The sequence below is a fragment of the Strongylocentrotus purpuratus genome, unplaced genomic scaffold, assembly GCF_000002235.5.
Source record: "Strongylocentrotus purpuratus isolate Spur 01 unplaced genomic scaffold, Spur_5.0 spur5_scaffold_20, whole genome shotgun sequence".
Lineage (NCBI taxonomy): Eukaryota > Metazoa > Echinodermata > Echinoidea > Camarodonta > Strongylocentrotidae > Strongylocentrotus > Strongylocentrotus purpuratus.
In genome coordinates this window covers 45010013-45036516 of record NW_022145606.1, presented here as the reverse complement: position 1 = coordinate 45036516, position 26504 = coordinate 45010013, and the positions used below count along the sequence as shown (strand labels likewise).

The 26504-nt window shown below is 37.4% G+C and overlaps 1 protein-coding gene across 1 annotated transcript; it reads left to right on the top strand.

The window, feature by feature from the left end:
* The first annotated feature begins 3 nt into the window (after positions 1-3).
* LOC586963 (actin-like protein 6B) lies at positions 4-26504 on the top strand. Its single transcript, XM_030993455.1, has 13 exons — positions 4-130; positions 3126-3202; positions 3677-3860; positions 4437-4537; positions 5297-5394; positions 6340-6434; positions 7467-7573; positions 20114-20262; positions 21480-21594; positions 22219-22299; positions 23487-23582; positions 24318-24428; positions 25266-26504. Exons 1-13 carry the CDS (start codon positions 106-108, stop codon positions 25344-25346), a joined length of 1320 nt encoding a protein of 439 aa, XP_030849315.1. The 5' UTR covers positions 4-105; the 3' UTR covers positions 25347-26504.

The window sequence follows — 26504 nt, the reverse complement described above, 5'->3', positions numbered from 1 at the left end:
ATTTATAGAATTATAATTCAGTGGTGAGTGCGGTGTTGCCAATTTCTATAAAGCCGATAGAAATAGTTTACACTTTCTGATAAATTTCATCCATTCGACACAAACATGAGTGGTGGGGTGTATGGTGGAGGTAAGATTTCTTTCTTTTCATTTGAATTTCAATTATTTTGATATCTTTGCCTGCCAATAATGATGTTTTTTAAGCTATTTATGTATCAGGATCAAAGACAAAGAAAAATGGTGATGATTTTACATGTGTGTGAATGTGCGATATTTGTCGTGTGTAGCCGGTCAGTCGGGATTGAATGCTAAAAATTTATCTCCGCGCCGGGAGCAGTAACGGCGCGGGCCAGGCCGACGCCGCTTCGCCACCGCACCACTGGCCGCCTGGCGTGGACCCTGTGCGCTTAGAAACATCTGTAGAAACATCTGTATAAAGCGCCCTATAGATCTAATAAATGTTATTTTTTGCTAACACACACAACTAACACACAGTAAAACTAAAAGTAACACAGAATTTGGGTCTAGATCTAACTAGATCTAGGCCTAGAGTCTAACTCTAAGCATGATTTACTTTCATATGAAAACGATCAGCCATGTATCAACTTGTCTTTCGTCTTCTAACAGAGTTAGTCTAGTCTCTAAGTAATTTAGTCTTTCATCAACTGTGTTTATTGCTACGGCAGGCAGCTAGTGAAAATGAATTTTGTTAATCTAATTATGGAAATGCAAGCATTACCTTGTTACTAGTTACTCCTGGCTCATTTTTCCTGATTAAGGAATAAGGAGTCATAGATTATGAAAGGGCAGAAAATGAACTTTATAGACAGTAGGGGCGCTGGTCCGAGAATAAGGATCGTCTTCATAAACGAGGATCGTCTTCGTAAACACGGACCGATGCGTCCTCTAAAATAAGGACCGTCTGCATTTTTGCAGACGTTTCATATTTTTGATCGGTGCATTGGCGATGCAAAAAACGGATTCTGCAATGATTTTCTTGATGCATTTTACATTGACATTGTACAGAGACTTTCACATTATAAGCAATAAATCCTTGGGAAGACGGACAACCCATAAAAGTAGACGGTGAACTAGGGTTATTTTCCCCCGGGGAATCCATTTTTGGCATCGCCATCAGGCCGTTCTGTAACGTGAAACCCCCAGAGCGCCGATGAAAAAAAACGTCCTCATAAATGCAGACAACCCTGATTTTTGAGGACGCATTTTGTCCTCGTTTATGAGGATATCCTTGTTTATGAGGACGATCCTCATTCTTGGACCAGCGCCCCTACTGATAGAAATGTGAATTTCTCTTTGAAATTCAGATACCGCCCGCCAAATTGATACCCTATCTTCAAATTGTTTTTAATCACTTATGCATGAAATGTGCATCCTACAAGTTGCATCAAATGAAAGAGAAGTATCTAAGCTTTACAAATTTATAGGTCTAGAATCTATGTGTCATTTATTAATAATAATTGTGATTTAAATATGATAAAATATCATTAATTCTCGGTTTCATTTTTCTGGGACGCACTGTATAATTTTTGGTCTCTAAGCTGTAGTCCGATTTGGGAGACTATCTCCCATGATATAAAGCAGATTTACCTTTCATAAGAACAAAAGAAACATCACCAACAAATTCATTTTTTCCAATCAATTTTAACCTCTCTGGGGTCAGGACCCGACTGGTTTGATGTGTACATCATAAGAAAAGCTTTTATGAAAATAAAAGTAGACAGTGAATTTTTCAAGAAGATGGCCAAAAGGGGGGTGATTTTTCTTGAGGAACTTGCTCATCATATTTTTTATTTTGAGCCAAGGAAATCCATTAGCGGCAAATTTAAATAAAGGAAATACCTGTAGTTTCCTAAATTGGAGAATGCATGTCTCCCAAATAAGCTATTAAAGCTACTAAACATCTCAACAAAATAACCTTGTAACTGATAATTGGGTCGGGGGCCGATCCTCGGCCGATCAGGTGAAATTGGATAATATGTTCTGATCAGAAAATGATCGGAAGAGGAAAACATTTTTTTTTCTTCAAGTTTTGGGCTATCAAATACTAAAAGAAAATGTAGAGCTGGGATTATTTTGTCATTTGGATTTGTTGTAAAAAAAATTTTTTTTTTTTATGTGCCTTTTCATGACTTTGAAAGTTATAATATTTAGTCTTATACCCCTTTCAAACTGGCCTGATTTTCATTGGATGCATCCGGAGTCTGGACGCATTAGATGAAACGGCCACTATGAATGCTACAGAGGAGAAAAAGCTGATTAAATAGCCGATGAAAAAAAGAGAAATAGGCGATTAAATTCTCCTGCTCAAGAGCAGGAGAAATTCTCATTCTAACGGTGTGACACCGATGAAACAGCCACTGTGAATGTGTCCGGGAGAAAACAGCGATTAAAACACTGATTAAAATGGTCTAATGTCACTTTATCGTAACCAGCTATGTTTGTTGAACATGCTCTATGCCAGCTAGATGGGGCATGGGCTTAATAATTACGTAATAATTCTTCACTTCCGGCAAGTGCTCACCACAGCGAGTGAATTTCACCGGCAGTATGAAAGCGACAGCAGGGAAAATGGTGGTTCACCTTTGTTTACATAAGGAAAATTCTATCGGTATTTTCATCGGTGTGACTCCGATAGAAGCTAGATTGAAAGCACATAATGACTTAAGAGGAGAGGCAAAGCATGCAAGCTGCCATTTTGGATTATAATGTAGGTGCACATTTTCTTTCCATTGTCGTTATAATCTGAAATGGCGACTCGCATGTTTTGCCTCTCCTCTTGGACTAATATTATTAATTTCAAGTCATGAAACATCAACATTTTCATTGATCGGCGATCAGAATTTATAATCTGATTTCAATAGATCAGCCAACGACCAGCCAACGATCCGATTATCGGTTACAGGATTAAACAGAAGTCTCTGACATTAGACTTAGAGACGGTACCCCCAAAGTACAGTGTAGACCTTCATGTAGGCTGTGCACCTCTATTGTTGAGCCAAATGACTCTCATTTTTTTCCTGCTGGTACGAGAATAAACCAGCGTGGACCTTCCTTCATGCAAGGATTGGATTTTAGTAAGAATCTTTCTTGTTTATGTTTTACAGATGAGGTCGGTGCATTGGTGTTTGATGTGGGCTCCTACTCTGTGAGAGGGGGGTATGCTGGAGAGGATTCACCTAAGGTAGGTCATTTACAGATTGGATATTGTTGGTCTTCCTTTAAAGGCCATCTTTACTAGTGTACATGAGGGATAAGACCACCCTCCAAGGTCACTGGACAGGTGCTTATCTTATCAATCAGCTCTCAATTAACATAAGAAAAAGAGGATCATGGGGGACCAATGGTCACTGATAATGCATGTTTGTTATATAGAGGGCGCAAGTAGCTATAAGTTGCTCCTGAATAAACTTAAAAATAAACATAACATTGACATTCACACAATATTACACATTGTTAAAAATAACCAAAAAATACATCATAACCCCCCCCCCCCCCCTCAAAAAACTAAAACTAAAATGACACATTATCACATATTTCTACAAATAAGGATATCATTTAGATATCCCAAGGAAATTATAATCATGATACAAAGCAGCATTATGCTTTAAAGTCTTGTTCTTAATGTTTCTTACGTACATAATTGTCATACCTACAGGCTGAATTCCCGACAACAGCCGGGTCGGTCGACTGCAAAGATGAAGAATCGATGGACATCGACGGTCAGACGCAACCGATCATCAAGGACGGAGCGATAAAGAAGCGATACGTTGTTGATACGCCTTACCTGACGTTTGTTCGGGAGGGGATGGAGCTTGGCACGCCACTCAAAGATGGCATGGGTGAGTACTAGATTATTTTTTGTTACTGACTACTGTCTTGTTCCCATATGACGTGTTAGTCCCTTATAGTTAAGATGCCGTTGGAAAAGAAGATATGCCGAGAAGGAGGAGGCGGGGGCGAGTTGGTTCAGTCAGTAAAGCGTCTTCCTGTCGAACCAAAGATCGTGGGTTAAAATCCAACCCGGGCATATGACTGTGGCCTGCGTTATGTGTTGATGTGCCCTTCCCCTGTTCCATAGACACAGGCTATGTTAGAGTGGAAAATACTCTTAATGTCCCACGGATAGGACGTTAAATGGAGGCTCCGTGTTGTTACCCTATAAGCTACTGAAATAGTTGCATTTGATTGGCTGAGAGCTAACTTTTTCGTGGAAATTAATCATTTGTTATTGATGACAAGTATTAATATAAGGATTACCGCCATGTTTTTCCTTTCAGGTTGCAACCTATTCCTGAAGTTTATTTTATGTCCTTGTCAAATATGTTCTAAAATGTTGTCTTTTTAACTGAATGCAATAGAATTGAAGTATTGTTGCCCTTTTTTTACATCCATTTCTTCCATCTCTTTGTGTTTAGTTGAAGACTGGGACATGTTTCAGTCCGTTTTAGACCACGCCTACAAGAAATACATCAAGTCCGACCCCAGCCTACATCCCGTGCTCATGTCCGAACCTGCGGTAAGTCAAGCTCAAGTTCACTTTATTCAATACGTTCATTAAAAATAGACAAAGGTTAAAAAAAATGGTATCAATATATATATACAGGCCTGATGATTACCCGATATAAATTGTTTTTTCCAATTTTTTTTTTTCCCAGATTTTTTCTTTTTTCTTTTTTAGTCGATTATTTTTTTTAATTGTCTTTTTTCTTCCCGATTTTACCCCGATTTTACCCCCATTTTACCCCCATTTTCCTGATTTTTTCCCCAATTTTCTTACTCAAAAGAGATGAATGTTGTCAGATGTCAATTTTTTTCCCGAATCCTTTTTTTTTTTAGTGCTCACTATCACCCCTGTATATAACATAAGAATAACACAAGCAGAGAAGAGAAGATGAACGAGGGTTACGAGGTACATTAAAGTGACTTGGTAACATTCCCTCAGATTCTGAAAAAAATTCCTTGATTTAGCTCATGCTGAAATCATAATTTATACCCCTTTAGGTCAGGAATCCCATGACTTTTACAAGCCGATGGCCTGTCTGATTATCTGAGATGCATGGCCCTACGTGTTATCAGTGTCTATGATATGGTGTATATTGAAGCCCAAAAAAAGTCCTCCAATCAATCGCAAGTTTGCAGTCTACTATCTCTTATGTTCATAGTTGCGCATATAAGTTGCGATTGATACCAACTCTTTGTAAGACGGGGCTCTGGTGAACTCTTATGATTATCATTGCAATCGTTTTTCATTTCATATTTGTTTTTGTTTTTTCAGTGGAACCTACGTCAGAAGAGAGAGAAGCTGACAGAGCTGATGTTTGAGCAGTACAACATTCCTGCCCTCTTCCTCTGCAAGAGTCCTGTTCTCTCTGCGTATCCTTTCATGCTTTTGAAATGTATTTGACACTTAAAGAGAAAGTTGAGTTCTGGTCATGCGATTGCATTGTGAAAGAAACGTTGTGGAATCAATCAGAACAGGTTGATCATCTAGCATATAGTATTGGTGTGTACTGCAAGGATCTGAAATCATCAAAATGATAAGAAATTTGGCCCAGTCTTGGTAAAGTTACAAGCACTGTACACAGAAGGATGTATATGGGACTACACAAACGTGGCATAAAAATCTGTCCTGATTTTTATGATGTTACATGCCATATTTAGAATATTAACTTTGAAGAGCCATGCTTTTCAGGGAACATTTTTTTATCTGATGTTCTTCCACACTTGCATAATACATTGATAACGCTCACAAATTATTTTCCACCTCTTTCCAGAACTCAACCTTCTCTTTAATATAAAGTGTAAATTGTATGGGTTAGCTCCTCCATTCATCCCCTCATTCTCTGCATACCCTTTCGCAACGTATTCGGCACTCTTAAAATTTTTTTACATGAAGTATGAGAGTTTTTGTTTGCCCCTCTTCCTCTGCAAGAGTCCTGCTCTCTCTCTCTCTCTCTCTCTCTCTCTCTCTCTTTCTCTCTGCGTAGATTTCGGCTTTGAAAACAAACTTTGTATCGAGTCTGAATTGTGTGTATTTGTCAATTATTTTTCAATGAATATCAAGTTGGGATTAGAACAAATAGCTGCATGCAACAAATTTCTTAAGCATTCATACTTATGTTATCTCAACATTATGAGACACAGATATGTGAAGCACATTCATACTTAAGTCGGTTTAGTTTACCATGGTGGATTTTTGAGGCACTTCACAACGCCATGTCTAAACGAGGCTTTAGGTAAGGGTTTGGCCCGGACTAAAGTTAACCTTCAATGAATACCAGCAATGAAGATTAGTTTCCTTAACCAGCCACTTTGCAGTTTTGCCAATGGAAGAGCAACAGGCTTGGTTATAGACAGTGGAGCAACTCACACCACAGCAGTGCCTGTTTATGAAGGCTATGTCAACCAATCTGGTAAGTGCATTATTCAGTGCCATATGGATTATATAATAAGAGTAGATATTCCAGTTGTGGTGAAAGTGAAGAATTCTTATGGTAGTTTAAATTCATTTACTGTATTCCAATATGAAAATGTGTAGTAGCAGCAATGTCAAATTAGATGAAAGGGATTGTTCTTTAGGGTTAAAACCGAGGTACATAAATGACTCCCTGCTTTTGTGTTATTATATTATCACTGCTTTGCGCCTGATTATGATGTCACCAGTTTGTGTATTCCAATACACCCATATCTACATGCAGCGATTGTTCATTTGAATATTCATGCTATTGAATATTCATGATATACACTGTTCTATCTTTGCACACCCATATCTGCATGCAGCAAATGTTCATTTGAATATTCATGCTATTGAATATTCATGATATACACTGTTCTATCTTTAATACAGCCATTGTAATGAGCCCATTGGGAGGAGATTTCATCAGCATGCAATGTAAAGAATTGATTTGAATATTCATGATATTGAATATTCATGATATACACTGTTCTATCTTAATACACCCATATCTGCATGCAGCGAATGTTAATTTGAATATTCAGGATAAACACTTCTATCTTACAGCCATTGTAAAGAGTCCATTGGGAGGAGACTTCATATTGAAAATGTTCATTTGAATATTCATGATATTGAATGTCATTTGAATGTTCATGCTATTGAATATTCATGATATACACTGTTCTATCTTTTAATACAGCCATTGTAAAGAGTCCATTGGGAGGAGATTTCATCAGCATGCAATGTAAAGAATTGATTTGAATATTCATGATATACACTGTTCTATCTTAATACACCCATATCTGCATGCAGCGAATGTTAATTTGAATATTCAGGATAAACACTTCTATCTTACAGCCATTGTAAAGAGTCCATTGGGAGGAGACTTCATATTGAAAATGTTCATTTGAATATTCATGATATTGAATGTCATTTGAATGTTCATGCTATTGAATATTCATGATATACACTGTTCTATCTTTTAATACAGCCATTGTAAAGAGTCCATTGGGCGGAGACTTCATCAGCATGCAATGTAAGGAATTCTTTGAGGATGAGAGGATAGAAGTCGTCCCTGCCTACAGAATAGCATCTAAGGTAAGAGTCTAGTCTCTATGCTGCTTCTCAACTCCATTTATGCTCTATGCAAAACACAGAGATGCCAACCGGTACGATTAAATCGTATTTAGTACGATAATAAGAGTAAAATACGATAATACAATATCATCTCTTATGAAAATACAATTTTTCACCCAAAAAAAAGAAGATTAAAAAAAAATCATAAAAACCGTGGAATCGCATAAAAACATGTAAAAGTAAACCCCCGCAACTCCTACAAAAACTTTGCTTTACAATTGTCTCATTAAATTATAATGAAAGAGCAAACATTTTACTTGACCGTTCCAGTATGAGATTTTTCTGAAATTTTACTGGCCCAGGGCCAAGGCGCCAGTGGTAGTGTCAAGTTTTTCTTGAAAATCTGATTTTTTTTTGGATTTTTTTTTAGTCAAGAGGTTCGCATCTCTGAAAGCAAGCTATACCAAGGGGAAGCAGCATGCAATATGAATGTTTAGCTTTCAAAATGCCAGTAACAAAATGACAGATCTTCGTCCCTGCCTACAATATAGCATCCGAGGTAGGGCCTTTTCTGTATGCTGCTTCTCAAATCCATTTGTGCTGTGTGCAAACCTGAATATGCTCTGGGAAGCAGCATACACAAATTAATATTCATGAGAGCTTATTTTAGCCTTCATATTTCAATAAGAAAATGGCAGATCTTTGTCTCGGCTTACAGGGTCTAAGGTAAGGGCTCATTCTGTTTGCTGATCCGCATTATTTAATTGCTCCATGAAAGGTAGACTAAGATAAGGGAAGCATCTTTACACAATGAATATTTCAGGATGGCCAAGTCTAGCCTTTACATGTAAATGTCAACGACAAAATGGCAGATTTTTAGAGACAACTTCTGATAGGCTCTTCCCGATGGGTTCTCTAATAGAACTACAATGATAACAAGATACGTGTAGGCATATGTTGCTATTATCCAAATAAGTGCTTTATTGACAGAAAATATCTTTAAAAGGCTTTTAATCATCTATTTTGATCATTTATTGTGATGTTATACATTTACAGTTAACTACTATAGTATTCATTCTCTTACCAAGTTCTGTTATTTTTAAGTATACAAAAAATTATTCGTCCCAACTTCCCTTTCTTGAGAATGTGACGTATCGAAGCTTACATCTGAAAGTATTCAACAAATACCCTTTTTCAACAATTTATACCTCTCATTCTTGAATTATGAAAAATACACAAACATCATATTTACAAGTGGTAAGAATTATTTAGTCATTAATCGTATGTTGTACATTGCAAAATGATACGATTGCACCATATTAACACATCATACCCAGACAAATACAAGAAAAATATGTTCATTATTTATACACGTTGTGATGTTTATATATACAGGTATATATTTGACTTGAAGTTTTAGGCGCCAAATTTGTTTTTATGTCACATTTGTTTCTTCATAAACAGGTAACTGAAATGCTCTGTAACATTTTTAATTTTGTCACTACGTGTTGTGCAGTTAAGATATAATGTACACTGTACTTTAAGCATGTATATACATGTACATGTACAAGGAACTTTCTTTGAAACTCCTTTTTCAACGAAACATTCTGTTTTCTGATCTTCATTTTATTAGAAACATATTAAAGAATAGAGTTTACTTTATAATTTGTAATCTTAAAATTAATTACCATTTAGAGCAACTCTTGCTTTAAATTACTATGGTCTGCAATGTTAATTGTTTTATAGAGAAAATATGAAATAGTCAATTTCAAATCCTTCAACATAATGTTACCTTGTACAGACCAAATATTAGAATTGTTTTTAAGCCACATAGTAGTCAGTGTCCATATACAATATATATTGCATCATAGTTCGCTGATACTAGATTTGGTTGAATTACCAATTAATGTGGGTGCAAAGGTCTCTGAAGCAACTGGGTCATTCCATATCAAATCACCCAAAAAATCTGAAAATCTTAACCCGACCATTTTTGATTTTGATGAAACTTACTGTACTTGTTGAGTGTGATCTCACAGCACCAAATCCCAAATTTTATGTCAATTGGGTGAGGGGTTTGGGAGATACGGCCAACCAAATTTTGAGATTTTTGCAAAAATGGGGGTGGCGGGCCTACCTTTGAACCCTTGTATCTCGGGACCTAATGGGTCAATCTTCACAAAATTTGTATTGTTGGAAAGGGTATTCAATAAGGATTCCAAATCTGCCGCCATTTTGAAAATTTGTACATGTTGGGGTACTTTGACCTCTTGACCTAAGATTTGACCTTGAAATTGACCTTGTGGATCACGTGACCTTGACAACATTTTTCATGAAATGTAATCTCTGACATGTTCACTTAAACATATAAAAGTTTCAGAGATATAATATTTTTGGTTTAGGAGCAATAAGGATTAAAAGTATCCATACTTACAGATATTCACAATAAACCCTATTATAATGTATACAATACATGCAATATGCACAGTAGGCCTACAACATACATGTACATCTTCTGCATGTTTTTTTGTTCTAGGCATATCCATTCTTAATGTCAGCAGTACTTGAATAAAAATAGAATGATAAGTTCATATAGGCCTAAAGGATCGGGTCTAGGATAATTACCCCCCTGGAAAATTAACCCCCAGGAAATGTCCCCCCCCCCCCTCCGAGGACAATTACCCCCCGAGGACTATCACACCCTGATGACAATTACCCCCCAGAAAATTACCTCCTAGGACAATCTGCCCCCCCCCCCCTGGAAAATTACCCCTCAAGGATAATTACCTCCCCCAAAAAAATCTGCTTTGATTAAAACCAACTTATTATCAGGATGAACTTTTCCTTTAACGAATAGGGGGGGGGGGGGGGTAATTGTCCGGGGGGTAATTTTCCTAGGGTGTAATTATCTGGGGGGTAATTGTCCTCTGGGTGTGATAGTCCTCGGGGGGTAATTGTCAGAGGGGGGGGGGGGGGGAACATTTCCTGGGGTTAATTTTCCAGGGGGGTAATTATCCTAGAACCAACTCAGAGGTCTGAAGCCATACATCCTGTTAACCCTTTAGGCCTATATGAACTTGTCATTTCATTTCTAGAATGGATATATGCCTAGAACAAAAAAGCATGTGGAAGATGTATGTTGTACTGTGCATATTGCATGTATTGTATACATTATAATAGGGTTTATTGTGAATATCTGTAAGTATGGATACTTTCAATCCTTATTGCTCCTAAACAAAAAATATTATATCTCTGAAACTTTTATATGTTTTAGTGAACATGTCAGAGATTACATTTCATGAAAAATGTTGTCAAGGTCACGTGATCCACAAGGTCAATTTCAAGGTCAAATTTTAGGTCAAGAGGTCAAAGTACCCCAACATGTACGAATTTTGAAAATGACGGCAGATTTGGAATCCTTATTGAATAACCTTTCCAACAATACAAATTTTGTGAAGATTGACCCATTAGTTCCCGAAATACAAGGGTTCAAAGGTAGGCCCGCCACCCCCATTTTTGAAAAAATCTCAAAATTTGGTGGGCCGTATCTCCCAAACCCCTCACCCGATTGACCTAAAATTTAGGATTTAGTGCTGTGAGATCACAGTCAACAAGTACACTAAGTTTCATCAAAATAAAAAATGGTCGGGTTAAAACCATTGGGTGATTTGACATGGAATGACCCAACTAACTCATGGTCCCACCAGATATACTCCCAACTTGCCTATACATGTACATCTCGAGGGTGAGGGAAATTTGATATGATTATAATTCCATATGATGGTAGAGTAGGACACAGTGCATTACCCAAGACCTGTATGTCATGAGAGTGAAGTCCACTCTTGGTGACTGACAACACCTGTTATAGGGTAAACACCAGTATGGTGTTGAATTAGCGTCGTAAAGTCTCCTTCTTTTTTTTCTTCATTTTCTTTTCTTTCCTCCTGTTACTATCAGAATTATCTATCATTTCTATGATTTATTTTTTTCAATACTGTTTTTACTGCTTTGTGCTCTGCTCTTAATTGGAATAACTCTATTGAAAAGTGATAATTATGGTTGATTTTTTAATGGGAACCTTGCATCTTGATATAGGGCATAATCAGAGATTCCTAGTTTCCTTCCTTGATTGTGAAAGTATTCTTGTTAAATGGGAATAACGCTGTTAAGGGCCCTATTGGCTTTCATGCTCTTCTCAAACTGGGCCCAGAAGAGTTCCTGACCATCTTCATCGTCCATCCACAACATGTAAGGTTTGTTCTTACTCAGAAATAACCGAACCAAATATGGGAGGTCCTCATCCTGGATGTCCTCAATGAAAATCAGTATTACCTTGTCCAGTCTGGTGTCATTGATGTGCTCTAGGGCTATGCGCAGCTTGGTCAAGAACCAGGCATCATCTATGGAGTTGTGACTTATCAACAAGACAGTCTTGAAGCTGATCTCGGTGGCGTAGTGGAGAGCATCGATGTAGAACATCCCGATGTTGAGGTCGTTGTCACCGAAGATCACTTTCCGCAGATGTGGAAACCTCTCCTGCAGCATTGGCTTCATGATCCGGTCCACCCATTCCTCGTCACCTTCATTGTACATGATGTTTAGCTGGTACTCATAGTCATGGGCATCCAAGTCCTGGTTGATTTCCTCGTAGCCAAAGATCGCTAGCTTAAGGAGGAAGACTTTGTAGTTTAGCCACCATCGCTTCCTGTAAGCCACCAAGCAAATCACCACGATCAGAACAACTGAAAAGGATACACCTGTGATCATCACAATGTCAGTGCCACAGTATTGGTCAGGGTTAAATGAAAGTATAGGTGAATTGATCTCTTCTTTGATGGACGTAAGCGAGCAGAAAGTCTTCTCTTGATTCCTGAGTTCAACATTGCCAGAAAGGAGCCACTTCACGAACCACCTCAAGTTGCATGTACAGGAAAATGGGTTTCCAGAAGCATATAGTCTCAGTGTCTTCTTTGTTTTGAACATCGTCTTTGGTTCTATGGTAGTAATTTTGTTTTGTTCGATGTACAGAGTGTGCAGAGAGGTGGTTTTATTGAATAGTGTCCTTGGAATAGTTTCAAGTCTATTGTTGCTTAAATATAGAACAGCAAGATGGTGTTGCGTTTGAAGCAGACATTCAGGTATCTTCTTGATCTCATTGTCGCGAAGGTCCAATGTCATGAGGGCAGTCAGGCTGTCAAAGACACCACGACTCAGAACTGTTATAGAAGACTGCGACAGATAAAGTATCCTGAGTTTTTTCAGCGGGTTGAAAGTACCTGGTACTAACATATCAAGCTTATTCTTTCTTAAATTCAGGCTCTCCAAAGAGTCTAGGCCTCGAAACAGTGAGCTTCCAGTCTTGACGTGGTACATATCTGTACTCCTCAGACTGTTCTCACGCATAATCAGTCTGGTGAGGGATGAGGTATTTGTGAATTGATTTATGGAGGTTAATTTCAATGGGGCGAATGACAAATCCAAGACTTGTAAAGCCCCTAGGTAGCAAAAAGCCTGGTTGATGGTCTGCAAATACTCATTTTTAAGATACAGCTCTTTGAGCAGCCTCAAGTTTGTGAACGACTTGGGAGAATATAAATTGGAGATGTCATTGTTCGACATGTTTAGAATTTTCAGATTATTGAAACCCCACAGTATCAACTTCCTGATCGCTGTGAATTTGTTAAATGACAGATCGATGTACTCTACTGAGGGAAATGTTACATTCTTTCTGCTGCTTTCGATATCCTTGATATTATTGTGCGCCAAGTCGAGGTGATATAGTAAGGATAGGCCCGATTCTATGCCGATGGATAGCCTTGCAATCTTATTCCCATTCAGCTTCAGTTGCTGTAACATGTTATTGCAAGAGAATATATCTAAGCTTAAGGTTGCGAGGCGATTGTAAGACAGATCCAACTGAATTAAGTGGTCTAACCCACAAAAAGATTTATTCGATAAACTAGCAACCTGACTGTTCTGAAGTGAAAGAATATTTGTCTGATTGAAACCCCAAAATGCAAAGTCAGGAACGTAACTTATTAGATTAAATGTAAGACTTAGTTTAAAGATGTTGCCCAATTCCCCTAGAGAGACATGTGACTTATTCAATGGAATTATTTCATGTATCTTGCATGAATCAAAGAAAAGGTTTGTGATGACAGTACTTCCTAAAACCACGGAGATGTGAAATGTTGTAAAATTGTTGTATGAAAGATCCAAGAACGTCACTGTGCTCAAATATGAGAAAATGTTTAGAGGAAGACTACTTAAGGCATTACTTCGTAATCGCAGCCTTTCTAGTGAACAATTCTGAAGAGGTATTAAGTCACGTGAATCAATGAAGGAGATTTTATTGGCACTTAAGTCAAGTATCTTGGTACTGTTAGACCATGGCAGTGCATCACTAGGAAAAGAAGACAATCTGTTATTACTTAGAAGAAGTCTGGAAAGGAAATGATTCGTGCAAAACAGACCTGATGGAAGAGAAAATAGTCTGTTGTTATATAGACTTAATTCGCTGAGATGAGCCAGAGGCTTAAAGGTACCATTTTCTATCTTTGAGAGGACATTGCTTGCAAGCCCTAAGGTAGTGATGTCAGGAAGATATGCAAAAGAACTGTTGAACAGAGTTGTGATCTTGTTGAAGGAGAGATCAAGCAATATTGTGTTGCTTGGAAGATCCTGAGGAACACACTTGAGATTTTGGTGAGCACAGTTGGCTTTTGGTCCGAGGCTGGTGTTCCTAAGCTGGCAACCTCTGTTTGACTCAGGGCTGAGACTTCCTGAAACATCCTTCACAAGCGATCCTGCAGAGAGCAGGGACATGGCACACAGCACCCACAAGCAAAAGAAAAACCTTGAGGCTGTATGAGAAGTTGTTATCTTCAGCATGATTATAATCTCTAGGGTGTCACCACTGCAGAAATAAAATGTATTGTTTGCTTCAGAATGGCCACAGCTAATTGTTATGTTACCCTACCTTTGTCGAGAATTGTCTTTGATAGGGTGTTACCACTGCCAAAATAAACTTAAGTGTCCTTTTTGCTGTAGAATGGCCAAAACTTACTGCAACGTCTGTTCGGCCTTAAGAATTCAAGCTTTGGTGGTCATTTACAGTAAACTTCACAAAATCCAGGCTAATCGCTTTTAGCGTCACGATTCTAGAAAGTTGCAAAGTTCAACTTTTGGTGTTCATTTATAACCATCTTCACAAAATCAAAAAGATTCTGGCTAATAACAATTTCACAAAATCCTTGCTATTAACAATTTCTCCAAATCCTTGCTAATTACTTGAGTTTCTCAAGTGCAGACGGTGGCCAAAATCCAAGTTTTGGTGGTCATTTATTGAGTATATCGAACAATTGCAGATGTTTGCCAATTCGAATTATGGTGATCATTTACTGTGTACTTGACAAAATCTATAAAATCATGGCTAACAAAGGCAAAACACTTAAAGTTTCACATCAGAAATTTTGGGTAGTCCGTGGCACCTGGGTAATTTCTGATTTCAAGCCTTGCTGCTAACATGTAGTTCATCTGCTCATCAGCTACATGTATCAAGTGTAGTGAGCAAAGTTCGTGGAGGAATCTCAAAAAGGTGGATTCGAAACTGTAGTGTATCTCATTCCTAAATGTCCATTCCTTCTACTTTATGACTTGAAGTACAGTTGAAAACCTCTGAAGCAAAGTTTGTCGAAGAATCTCAAAGATATGATTTCAAAACTCTAATGTATGTGATTCCTGAATGTCCATCCCTTCGACTACCGGTATATGACTTGAAGTACAGTAGAAAACCTCTGAAGCAAAGTTTGTCGAAGAATCTCAAAGAGATAATTTCAAAACTGCAAAGTATCTTATTCCTAAACATTCATTCCTTGTCTCAAAGTACAGTTGAAAACCTCAAAAGCAAGTTGGTCGAAGAATCTCAAAGAGATGACTTTAAAACTGTGATGGATCTAATTCCTAAAGTCAATTCCTTCTACTATATGATTCTAAGTGCGGTTGAAAAACCTCTGAAGATGTTGACTTGCAAAATCGAAATGAATCAAAGTTACAGCTTTTTCACTCCATTGTTTGAATACAAAGATGTTCAATACCCAAAGTTTTGATGACTTCAATCAACTGTTAATGTTAGTTTTGAGTAGTTTTCACCCTCTTGAAAATGATTGTCTCATATCCACAATTACAAAACCAATTGTGGGATCTGAAAAGAGGAAATATGTGAAGGATAATTACATGCTTTTTTCTTTTAAGATCAGAATTTTAAATAAAACTTGTTTTTACCAGGCTGTGAAGTATGTTTCACTTTCATAACACCCGGAATTTATTAATTGATCAAAGTAGATAAAAAGGAGCTGCTTTTCCTGTTTGTTTGTTTTTGTTTTCTTCTTCATCTTCATCTATCTTTCCTTTTTTTCTTCCCTCTTTTTAAAATTAAAGGATGCTTTGGTAAGCATGATAAAGAGAGCAATAAAAAAAATAACTTCATTTAATTTCACAAAAGAAAAGTAGGCTATTAAAACTGCTGTAGTTGATGGAATAATATGTCATTAAATAGAAGGAGGGGCGATGACTCAGTAGGCCTGTCTTCACTTTCTCGAGATTGCCAAATATCCAGCTATTTGAACTATCCCGATCGCAAACTATCCAGCTAATTTGCGTCTTCATCAGACCGAAGTAGCAATTAGAAGGATATTTGGTCTGGATTGTGATCCCAAGATATCTTGGGATAGTTTTCAAAATATCCCACTATTTGGCAAAATATCCAGCTATTTGTCCTGTGCGTCTTCACTAGACCGAAGATTCGCAATACGCGCTAACGCTGAGCAAAATATCTCAAGGTCGAGTTTCAAGTTTCGAGGTTGAATCTCGAGATAGTGAAGACGCGATTTGTTACTTCGGGATTATTTCCCAAATCAGAAATAGCAGGCTATTTGGCAATCTCGAGATGATGAAGACACGCCTTCTGGGAAAGCTGTGGTTTACCAAAAGGTCGCGAGTCCCTCAGAGAGGACTTAAAGCCACTGGTCTCTTGGTTGCTTAGTTATAAGCATACTAGGTACTCATCTTTTCTTAGCAGTCAGGTAAAGCAAACAAACCATTAGACAATCTGTCGAGAAAGACTTGCCAATTTAGCCTGCACAAAATTCCTGTTATTAACACTTTGGTAGCTTTATTTTTGCCTCTCTGAGCGATCACTCGTTTGCAACATGTGCAAATTTGCATAAACAATAAATACACCAATGGACGGAAGGATTGCTTTGTGCAACATAATGGTCTTGTATGATTGCCTATTTTTGCTCTTAATTTAATGATTATAGAATTAATCTTGCAATGGAAAGATGGAAACAGTTAAATAATCTTGAAGCCTTTGCAGGGAATAATTTGCCACAATTTTTTTGATTAGCAATTTTAGCTGATGGATAAATATTTCAAATGAAATTCTGTACATTTCTATGGAAGAAAACTGCTACACAAAAGATATTTTGTATAGCAGTCATGCAAAAATGCATAGCAAATTGCGATGCGATACCAGGAAAATTATTCCCTGCTTTGGTTAACCCAAAGAGATATTACTTTGGATAACCTATCCCATGAGAAAATAAATGTTGTCACAGGGAGATTGCACATGTACACTGTATGTGTGATATATAAAGAGTTGAACTAGCTTCCAAACCATCTAGAAGGCCTGCACACAATTTCTGTCATTTATGAGTACCATGAAACATCCATGTCACTTGATATCAGATTGCTTTCAATCAGTTATATCACGGGTGGCCAACCTTTTAAAGCTCGCGGGCCACATCTAACGATTGTCATAACTTGGCGGGCCGTAGGCCAGGCGGGGGGGGGGGGGGTAATCACATATTGAGACATACGGGGTGTGCCGCTCTAATGGGTAACCTTTTTTACAAAAAGCATCCCTAAACTTGGGTCCCATTTTTAACAGAAATATCCTAAACATGGGTCCGTGTTTTCGAAAAAATTATTTTAAAAAAATTCAGGGTTTTAGCCATGCAAACACCCAAAATTTTTATAAAATGGGCTTTACTTTCAACAAAAATCTGCCAAAACAAGGCAACCCTTAAAAATGGGTAGAGGTAACGAGGCTTCAGCGGCACACCCCGTCAAAACCAAATCTGAAATCCCCCCCCCCCCCCACACACACACACACTCATGTACACACCTGCAATTTTGCAAACAACAAAATCAGTCGAACAAAATCAGGCTTACTTTTTTAGTGTGATTTCTGGCTAACAAAATATGAGGCAAAGTTGTACCTTTCTCTTCTATGAAGAAATACTTCAGAGATCAATCCGATTTAAAGTTTCTGTCTTCATCAGAAACTTTCCTTTTCTTCGCACGTCTCGAAATCGATGCCCTGTTGGTTGTTATTTCAAACAAAATCATTGACACAGCAGAAAGAATATAAGGGGACTATCCACGATTAAGATTAATGAAAAAAATTTACGGCGGGAGAAAAGGGTTGTAAGTTTTAAGACAAGTATGGCATTTCAAACATATTTCTTGATTCACGATCGATTGGGCAAAAAGAATTTCCATTTTCGGTTTAACTTAATAAAATTTGGAGTGGATTTTAAAAGATTATTATTATTGTTATTATTTGTATATTTACAAAGGTTACTGCATGTGGAAATAACAAACTGAAATTAACACGGCGAGTGATGTTAATGTCGTTAATGTAATGTAATGAGAGGGAATTTGAGGAGTTTTGTATAAGCCACGTAACGAATCAATATGTTGTGAATGATGAAAACAAATTATGGAAATAGAGATAGATAGCTGTGTGCAAATGTTTTACTCTATTTCATCGCTGTTATGTGGGCCGCATTTCATTCATTAAGTATTTTTATAATTACTTTTTCAATGCTCCGCGGGCCACACAAGAAGAGCTCGCGGGCCGCATGTGGCCCGCGGGCCGCAGGTTGGCCACCCGTGAGTTATATGATTGTTTTCATGGGTTATAGAAAGTAGTAATTGTACCCTAAATCATTTCTCCATTACAGAGGTTCAGAGTGCCACGAGCGTCAGTACTGAGCGGATACTTGCACTTAGTTTTATAAATAGCCACTTTCATTATTTTATGATATAATTATTATCATTAAAATATGTAGCATTACAAGTATAATTATTATTATCATTAGTAGTATTATTATTAAATAAAAACTAGGAATATTTTATCCCCAGAATATTTTGTATGTAGATTTACATACTAACTGTATTGTTCTTTCATGGATATATTTAACTGAAATGTGTACCAATGGCATGCCATTGGCTAAAGGAGAACTAATCCCCAAAGAATATTTCAATTTTTTTTCTTTTTTGATTCATATTCATTATATTTTATTCATTTTCATAAAAATCACATTACAAAACACAACCATTTGCAAATAGAACTGTAAGTAACATAAAAATCTTTCACTAGAATATATACATGTACATAAGTACATTGAAATATTCAAAACAATGACTTTAGTTCTTCTGAGAGATTTATTGCATTCTTGCCCATCAATGATTCCCCACCAAAGTGTATGAGAAAGGCATAAAGCATTAAAAAATGTATTTTTGAATAAATGAGTTACAATTATTACTTTATCATATATATTTTCACCAAATTTAATTTTTACCTTCTCGACTATGATTTTCCCTCATCGAAAAAGTAGAGATTTTTTTATTGAATTAAAAAGTCTTTCCGATTGAAGCTTGGTGCATGATACATGTACACCTCCGCTTGGTACGTCACATTTTCAAGAAAATGGCTGCGCCCATGTCATGCTAATGGGCATTACATCATGCCAAGAAATCTTCATGTAAGATTTATTGTACATCAGAAGGCAGGAATTCATCACGTTTTTTCAGAATACTTTCACTTATTTTGGGGGGTTTGGGGTTAGTTCTCCGTTAAAGGCATCGTTTAACAATGTTAAATCTGAGATGCCCAGCCCTACATGTTATCAGGGTCTGTGATATGGTGTAATGTAGAAGCCCTAAGAAAGTTGTGCTTCAAAATAATCAAGAAGTGCCTTAAAACAGTGAAAATCTTGAGGTTTTTTTTTACCATACTTGTTTTCCCCCAATAAACTGTATTGTTATGAAAACACAAAATTTGATTTTGATTTGCAATCATAAATATCTTGATAATCAGACAAGCGATCGGCTTGTAAAAGTCATGGGGTTCCTGACTGACCAAAAGGTTTATAATTATCATTGCAGCATGAGCTAAATCCAGGATTTTGTTTCAGAATCTGAGACAAAGTTACCGTTAATGACTGCTTAGGTAGCAGCTAAATTTAGACATCCTTAGCTCCATCCTAAGCACCAAGGAAAAAAAAGATGCAATTAAATATCGTTATCACGAAGAAACATGTACTTCATATTTCACGAAAATTAAGATATTGTGATTTTCAGAAAACCCCCAATTTAAATACATATCAATTACATAACACTTCTGGAAGTTAAGTCTACTCATCATACCATTGCACCTTCACAGAAAATAATGAGAATTATTCATTTTCTTTTTATAATTTTTTCTCTTCACTTTAGGAGCCTGTGAAGGAGAGTGCGCCGGCTAATTTCAAGGAGAAAGAACTTCCCAACGTCACCAAGTCATGGAAGAACTACATGAGCAAACTACTGATACAAGACTTTCAGGCGGCCACTCTGCAAGTCATGGATTCACCATATGATGAGGAGTAAGTTGTTTTGATGGTGGTGGTGGTGGTGGTGCTGGTGCTGGTGATGATGATGGTGGTGGTGGTGGTGGTTGTGGTGGTAGTCGTGGTCGTGGTTGTGGCGGTGGTGGTGGTGATAGTGGTGGTGACGGTGGTGGTGGTGGTTGTGGTGGTGGTCGTGGTTGTGGCGGCGGTGGTGGTCATGGTGATCGTGGTCGTGGTCGTGACGGTGGTGGTGGTGGTGATGATGGTGATGGTAATGGTGATGGTGGTGGTGATGGTGGTGGTGGTGGTGGTAGAGGGTTGGAAACTGTTGTTTGATGGTGGCAGTAACTGTGATGATGGTAACTGGTGGTGGTAGTGATTTTAACCCTTTTGCAACAATCATTCCTCATTTTGTGGTTTCATAACTTCTTATTCAGAGCCCTATAAAATATGCAAGATACATGAGTAGAAAGGGCAAAATTTCTGCACACCCTGTATCCGTTTTTGTTCCATTTTGTTGCATTTGATGCTAGGAATTTGAAGAACGATAACAAGCTCTAAAATTCTTAAATTGGCAACACGTAGTGAGATTTAAAATCAATGTTTTCTATCAAAATTGGCAATTTTTTCAACTTTACAACATTCTCATTCATATATATTGTTTTCAGAGACATTACAATTTATTTTAACAATGTATCAATAGGGAATAGAAAATTGGTCAATTTTAGTCAAGAAACATTATTTTGAAGCTAAAGTAAAAATTAATCTTGAGAGGGAGCTATACAACTTAAAGAGTTTATTATTCCCATTTTCGCTCTTTAGGCTCAATTTCAACCGCGATAGCGATCATTGAATATTGTAAAATCGCATATGCTTCCAATATGTTCATTTGAACCAATTCACGACCCCATACCAAAACTTTGTATTACCGGACTTCACAGGCAGCAGGGCATTTACCACCCGAAGTTTTTGCATTACAAACAGAGAGTTTGGTACAGAGACCCTTCTCCTAATTCCCCATTAGCACATCGTACATCAAATGTGCTAGTGCCCTTTAGTAAGGCATTAATCCTCATTACCAGGTCCCTCGGAGATGATCTAAAGCCGTTGGCCGTCTGGTTGCTTACTTACAAAAAACATTAATGCTTTCTTAGCAGCCAGGTAAAATAACCACCTCCACATACTACATGTACATACAGACTGTCATTCTTAACTATTTACAAACTATCCTTTCTTTTCCTTCTTTGTGATAGAACTGCAGAACAGTTACCGGTAGAGGTTTATGAATTCCCTAACGGGTACAATAGAGAGTTTGGTGATGAGAGGTATCGTATTCCAGAGAAGCTCTTTGACACATCACTGGTTAAGGTAAGCTCATACCCTCCTTGATTTGATTTGAGTTGATTTATTTATATTTTATTTTCTTTTCCTTTTGTTTACAAACATGTAACAAACAAAACATTGCAAATCCCAGTTATATTTGTCCACCTCACTTGTCAATCATCTTTATAAAAATGGTTGAACCATATATTTTTATTTACCTATTATGTAAACAAGCCTTGATTTTCATTTTACATATTTTCTTCTTCTTCTTCTCCTTCTTCTCCTCCTCCTTCTCCTTTTCTTCTTTTTGCTCTTCTCCTGCCTTTTTCTTCTACTCTTTCTCCTTCTCCTTCACTTTTTCCTTCTCCTCCTTTTCTTCTTTTTGCTCTTCTCCTTCTCTTTTCTTCTACTCTTTCTCCTTCTTTTTCTTTTCTACTCCCCTTTGTTATGGTTCTTGTTCTTCTTGCTCTTGTTGTCCTTCTTCTCTATCTTCTCTAACTCTTCTTTCTCATTCTCCTCCTCTTTCTTCTTTCTTCTTCTTCTTTCTTCTTCTTTCTTTCTTCTTTTTCTTCTTCTTTCTTTCTTCTTTCTTTCTTCTTTCTTCTTTCTTCTTTCTTTCTCATTCACCTCTTCTCCTTCCTTCTATCTTTCTTGTTTATTTCTGTACAGGGTGCTGATGGCAGTAGTATGCTGAGTATGAGTCATGTCGTGACGACCAGTGTGGGACTATGCGATGTAGATATTCGAGGAGTAAGTAACCATTTAGAATACATGTATTATAGTTTGCTAAATATCCCTTTAAAGGCCATCTGTACTAGCTTGGCTAGGAGGGATTAGACCACCCAGTGGGTCACTGACAGGTGGCCATCTCATCAACACAGCTCTCAATTAATAGAAGAAAAAGAGGATCATGGGGGACCAATGCTCACCGATTAGGCATTGTTTTCTATATAGAGGGAGCAAGTAGCTACAAGTAGTACAGTGGGGCTTTAAGGACTGGAAATTTGAGGGCTTAATTAATCACATGTTGTTTTTTCAAATTGGCAACAATATTTGTTTCTTTTCTAAAATACTGAATTGTTCTAATAAATATGTCTCTGAAAGCAATATACATGTATATAGATATGATCTCTGTTAAAATTGAAGAGAATAGCAAGTTTCGATGAAAAACAATGATTTTGGACCTGTAAAGATGTTGCGAATTTAAGGATCTTATAGCTGATGTTCCTTTTTAAAATTCCTGGCATTAAATGCAATATGCTCATGCAACCAAAATGGACACAGTGTGTGCAGAAATGTGTGCTTTTTCTACCGATGCGTCTGCTATATATATTAGGACTTTGAATAAAAATTATCGAGCCGAACAACAAAATATTGAATGATTGTCTTGAAAGAGGTATGGTACTGTACTTGAAATGTTCAGCCTGTTAGATAAGTATGAGATAATTGTAACAACTTGTGCAGGACTGTGCATAGGCTGTGTGGATACAAGAGGAGTAAGTAATCACTCTCGCAGAGTATTCGACTTTGTGTTAGTCCAAACATTTTTCTTAATTTGTTCAATATTTGCTCATGTTGCTTTCATTTGCCTATAGTTCGATTCTCCACAAATATTTCCCCTTATAAAACATTCACATTGCATTCAGAAAATACTCTTCTCGCTATGTACAAATCATTCAAAATGAATGATATCACAGATCTGTATGAGCAGATAGAGTGAGAAAGAGGGGAGGGACAGAGGGAGGGAGAGACAGAGGGGGAGGATGGAGGAGAGAGGAAGAGCAAATACATGCAACTGCCAAAAAAAAAACTTTCAGTTTCACTTTCTTGAAGTGTCAAATATCATTCATTTTTTAATTACTACTAGAAACCAAAAGCAAACATAGAATGTTTCATAAGCTATGTCAAAAAATTAATTTGATCTCTTCCTTGTGCAGGCGCTGTTCAGCAATGTGATCGTGACTGGAGGCAACAGTTTATTACGAGGGTTCACAGACAGGTTACATAGAGATCTACAAAGCAAAATACCTGCAGTAAGTCAGACCTACAGTGATTGTTGATGATGGTGATGGTAGTAGTAGTTGTAGTAGCAATAACGATAATAACAATATTATTAATGATATTAAAAATAATAGCAATAATGATTAAGATGTTGATGGAAAAAAATGGAAGATTAAGAAGGAGGAGGAGAAGAAGAAGGAGAAGGAGAGGAAGAGGAGGAGGAAGGTGAAGAAGAAGGACGAAAAGAAGAAGAAGAAGCTTTGAGTCTCATTTTCCTCATATCTTTTGTGTTATGTTTGGTGAGATATATATAACTAACTTAAGCAATAGTCTCAAGGAATTTTAATCAAAACACCCTTTCCCATTGGTCAATTATCATTTCTGTAATGTCTTCTGATTGGTCAATTCCTCCACTTTTACACCCGGCCCCCAACTCTGTGAACGTGAGGGATACCATGCGTGTTACCAAAATGTTTGGTAAGGGGGTACTTTTCACGCACCAAAGTCCGGCTCGTTGTACACAAAAATCTGGCCCATATTGACTTTGCCTGGTAGGGAGGTGTTTTCAAAAGGAGGGAACATGCGTACCCTAAATAACACTTAGTGGGGGGGGGGGGGGGGGGCTTTTACATTATCATTTCTCTATCCTGTCTTCTGATTAGTCAATTCTTCCACTTTAACATTATCATTTTTGTATCATGTCTTCCGATTGTCAATTCTTCCACTTTTACATCATTAATTCTCTATCCTGTCTTTTGATTGGTCAGAATATGAAGCTGAAGTTGATCTACTCCAGCACCAGTTCATCAGAAAAGAGATTCAGTTCAACAGAGAGAAGATTCAGCGCATGGATAGGAGGCTCTATACTAGCATCACTGGTAAGCTCCAACACTTATTTCAATAGATGGGACCACATGTTGCCAATTCAATGATTTTACTTTTTGTGCTGTTTTAAAAGTTGAAGCTTAGGGTCAGGTTCTTCTATACTAGCATCACCGGTAAGCTCCAACAGTTATTTCAATAGATGGGACTACATGTTGCCAATTTGATAATTTTAATGCTTATCCCATTTCAAAAGATCAAGCTTCTAGACATAAAGGACTTCATGTTGCCAATTTAACGTCTACCATTTTTACCTGTTAGCTTTACCATATATGGATAGGACATGTCTTGCCTGTTTAAACATGTTAATGGTGATGATGATGATTATGATGATGATGATGATGATGATGATTATTATCATTTCTGGAGGAGAAGATGGTAAATTAGGATGATACTTGATATTAAACCCCGCCCCCCCCCCCCCCACTCAGTGTTATTTAGGGTACGCATATGCGTGTTCCAACCGACCCCCCCCCCCCCCCCCCCCCCCCCTTTTCAGCAAAAGTCTGGTGTGTAAAGTCAATACGGCTCAACCTTTTTCTTTTGTATACGAGCCTTTTTCAGCACCCCCCCCCCCCCCCCCCCTTTCAGCAAAAGTCCGGTGTGTAAAGTCAATACGGGTCGACCTTTTTCCTTTGTTACGAAAAGGACATTTTGGCAACACGCATGCGGTCATTTCGAAACCTGAGTGGGGGGGGGGGGGGGCCGGGTATAAAACATAGAAGAAAGCTCACAAATTATATTTCATTGTGCCACAACTCAGCCTTCTCTTTAAATGAGTAAACCATATTTTATTTATTCATTTCATATTTTGTTTCCATTCTACCATACAGGGTACATTCCAACAGATGTGGATTTCAAAGCAGGAATACGAGGAACAAGGAAAGACAGTAGTTGACAAGAAATGCCCATGAAGCAGATGAAACTCCTTGTTTGAAAACTCCAAGAGGATGCACCTAAAATATTGAAGCTTGGTTACAATTGGCAGATTCTGTGAACTACATCATTGATATGTACAATCAGTAGGGTAGAACTTTTGTCTTAGCGTCCTGTACATTCTACATGGAATCGCTCAGTTACTTGGTCAGATCACTGCATTCTAAGTTTAGCAGTTAGTTATGTATCAGATGACAGTGCTAATCATTGTGCTTGTAACAAGTTGCGCATCTCCGAAATATATGCTTGATACACAGTAGACCCACATGCTTGTTTTGTTTGCTGGGTTTGTTCAATCGCATCAATTTGTGCTGTAATCACTGATAGCAAGTTTCTTTCATGGAAATAAGATGAAACAGAGAAGAAAAAACCAGATTTATAAAACAGGGCCTTGATGTACAATTTCTGATGGTCTCGTTTTGTTTACAAATTCTCTTTGATATTTCAGGTTCATCCTTCGGAACAACTTTGTGAATTATGTATGTCGTGTAGATATGTAAATACATTTTTGTACTGTAGTAGAAAAAATAAAATAAAAATCATCCTTGACTAAATTATTCAGTTTGTATACACAAGCATAGCGAGTGATTGGAGGGTCTGAATTATCTGGTCTGTAGACTATCACTACATAGGCCCTGTGTTGTAGTTATGACAGCTAGAGTTAGGCTTGGGTAATGTCACTATAATTTATTTCTCTATTGGCAAAGTAGGCTCTGATATCGTAAGCTCAAACTCATTTTCTCTTTTTTTTTCTAATAAGAATAAGTGATGATTGACTTTTTTCTAAAGCCTGACTGACTGCGTTAAGAAAATAAGTACACGTTCATCATATATGTTCTAATTTAAAATAAACAGCCAGTTGACACATGGCATTAAGGTATAATCAGAGAGATATGGTTGTTAAGAATAATTCCTTGTCAAATGGAAATAGCTCATTGGCTTGGTTTTGAACTGAGGACCTCCTTTTATGAGTCCAATGAACTACCAACTGGCCCATGACAGCCTTTGTGTTAAAATACTTCCCTGAAAACTCTTTTCTGTATACAACTCGGTTGTATTAATGTAAAACTACGTTTCAAGTTTTGTAATATGTTTCTTTATGTTTTTCCTTTCTGTTTATTCTGATTGTATCAAAA

Excerpts from the sequence above, each read along its gene's own strand:
- LOC586963 (XM_030993455.1), top strand. The coding sequence starts at position 106 with ATGAGTGGTGGGGTGTATGGTGGAG. Across the intron at positions 7,574-20,113 it reads CCTACAGAATAGCATCTAAG|GAGCCTGTGAAGGAGAGTGC; the intron begins GTAAGAGTCTAG and ends TCTTCACTTTAG. Across the intron at positions 24,429-25,265 it reads GCTCTATACTAGCATCACTG|GGTACATTCCAACAGATGTG; the intron begins GTAAGCTCCAAC and ends TCTACCATACAG.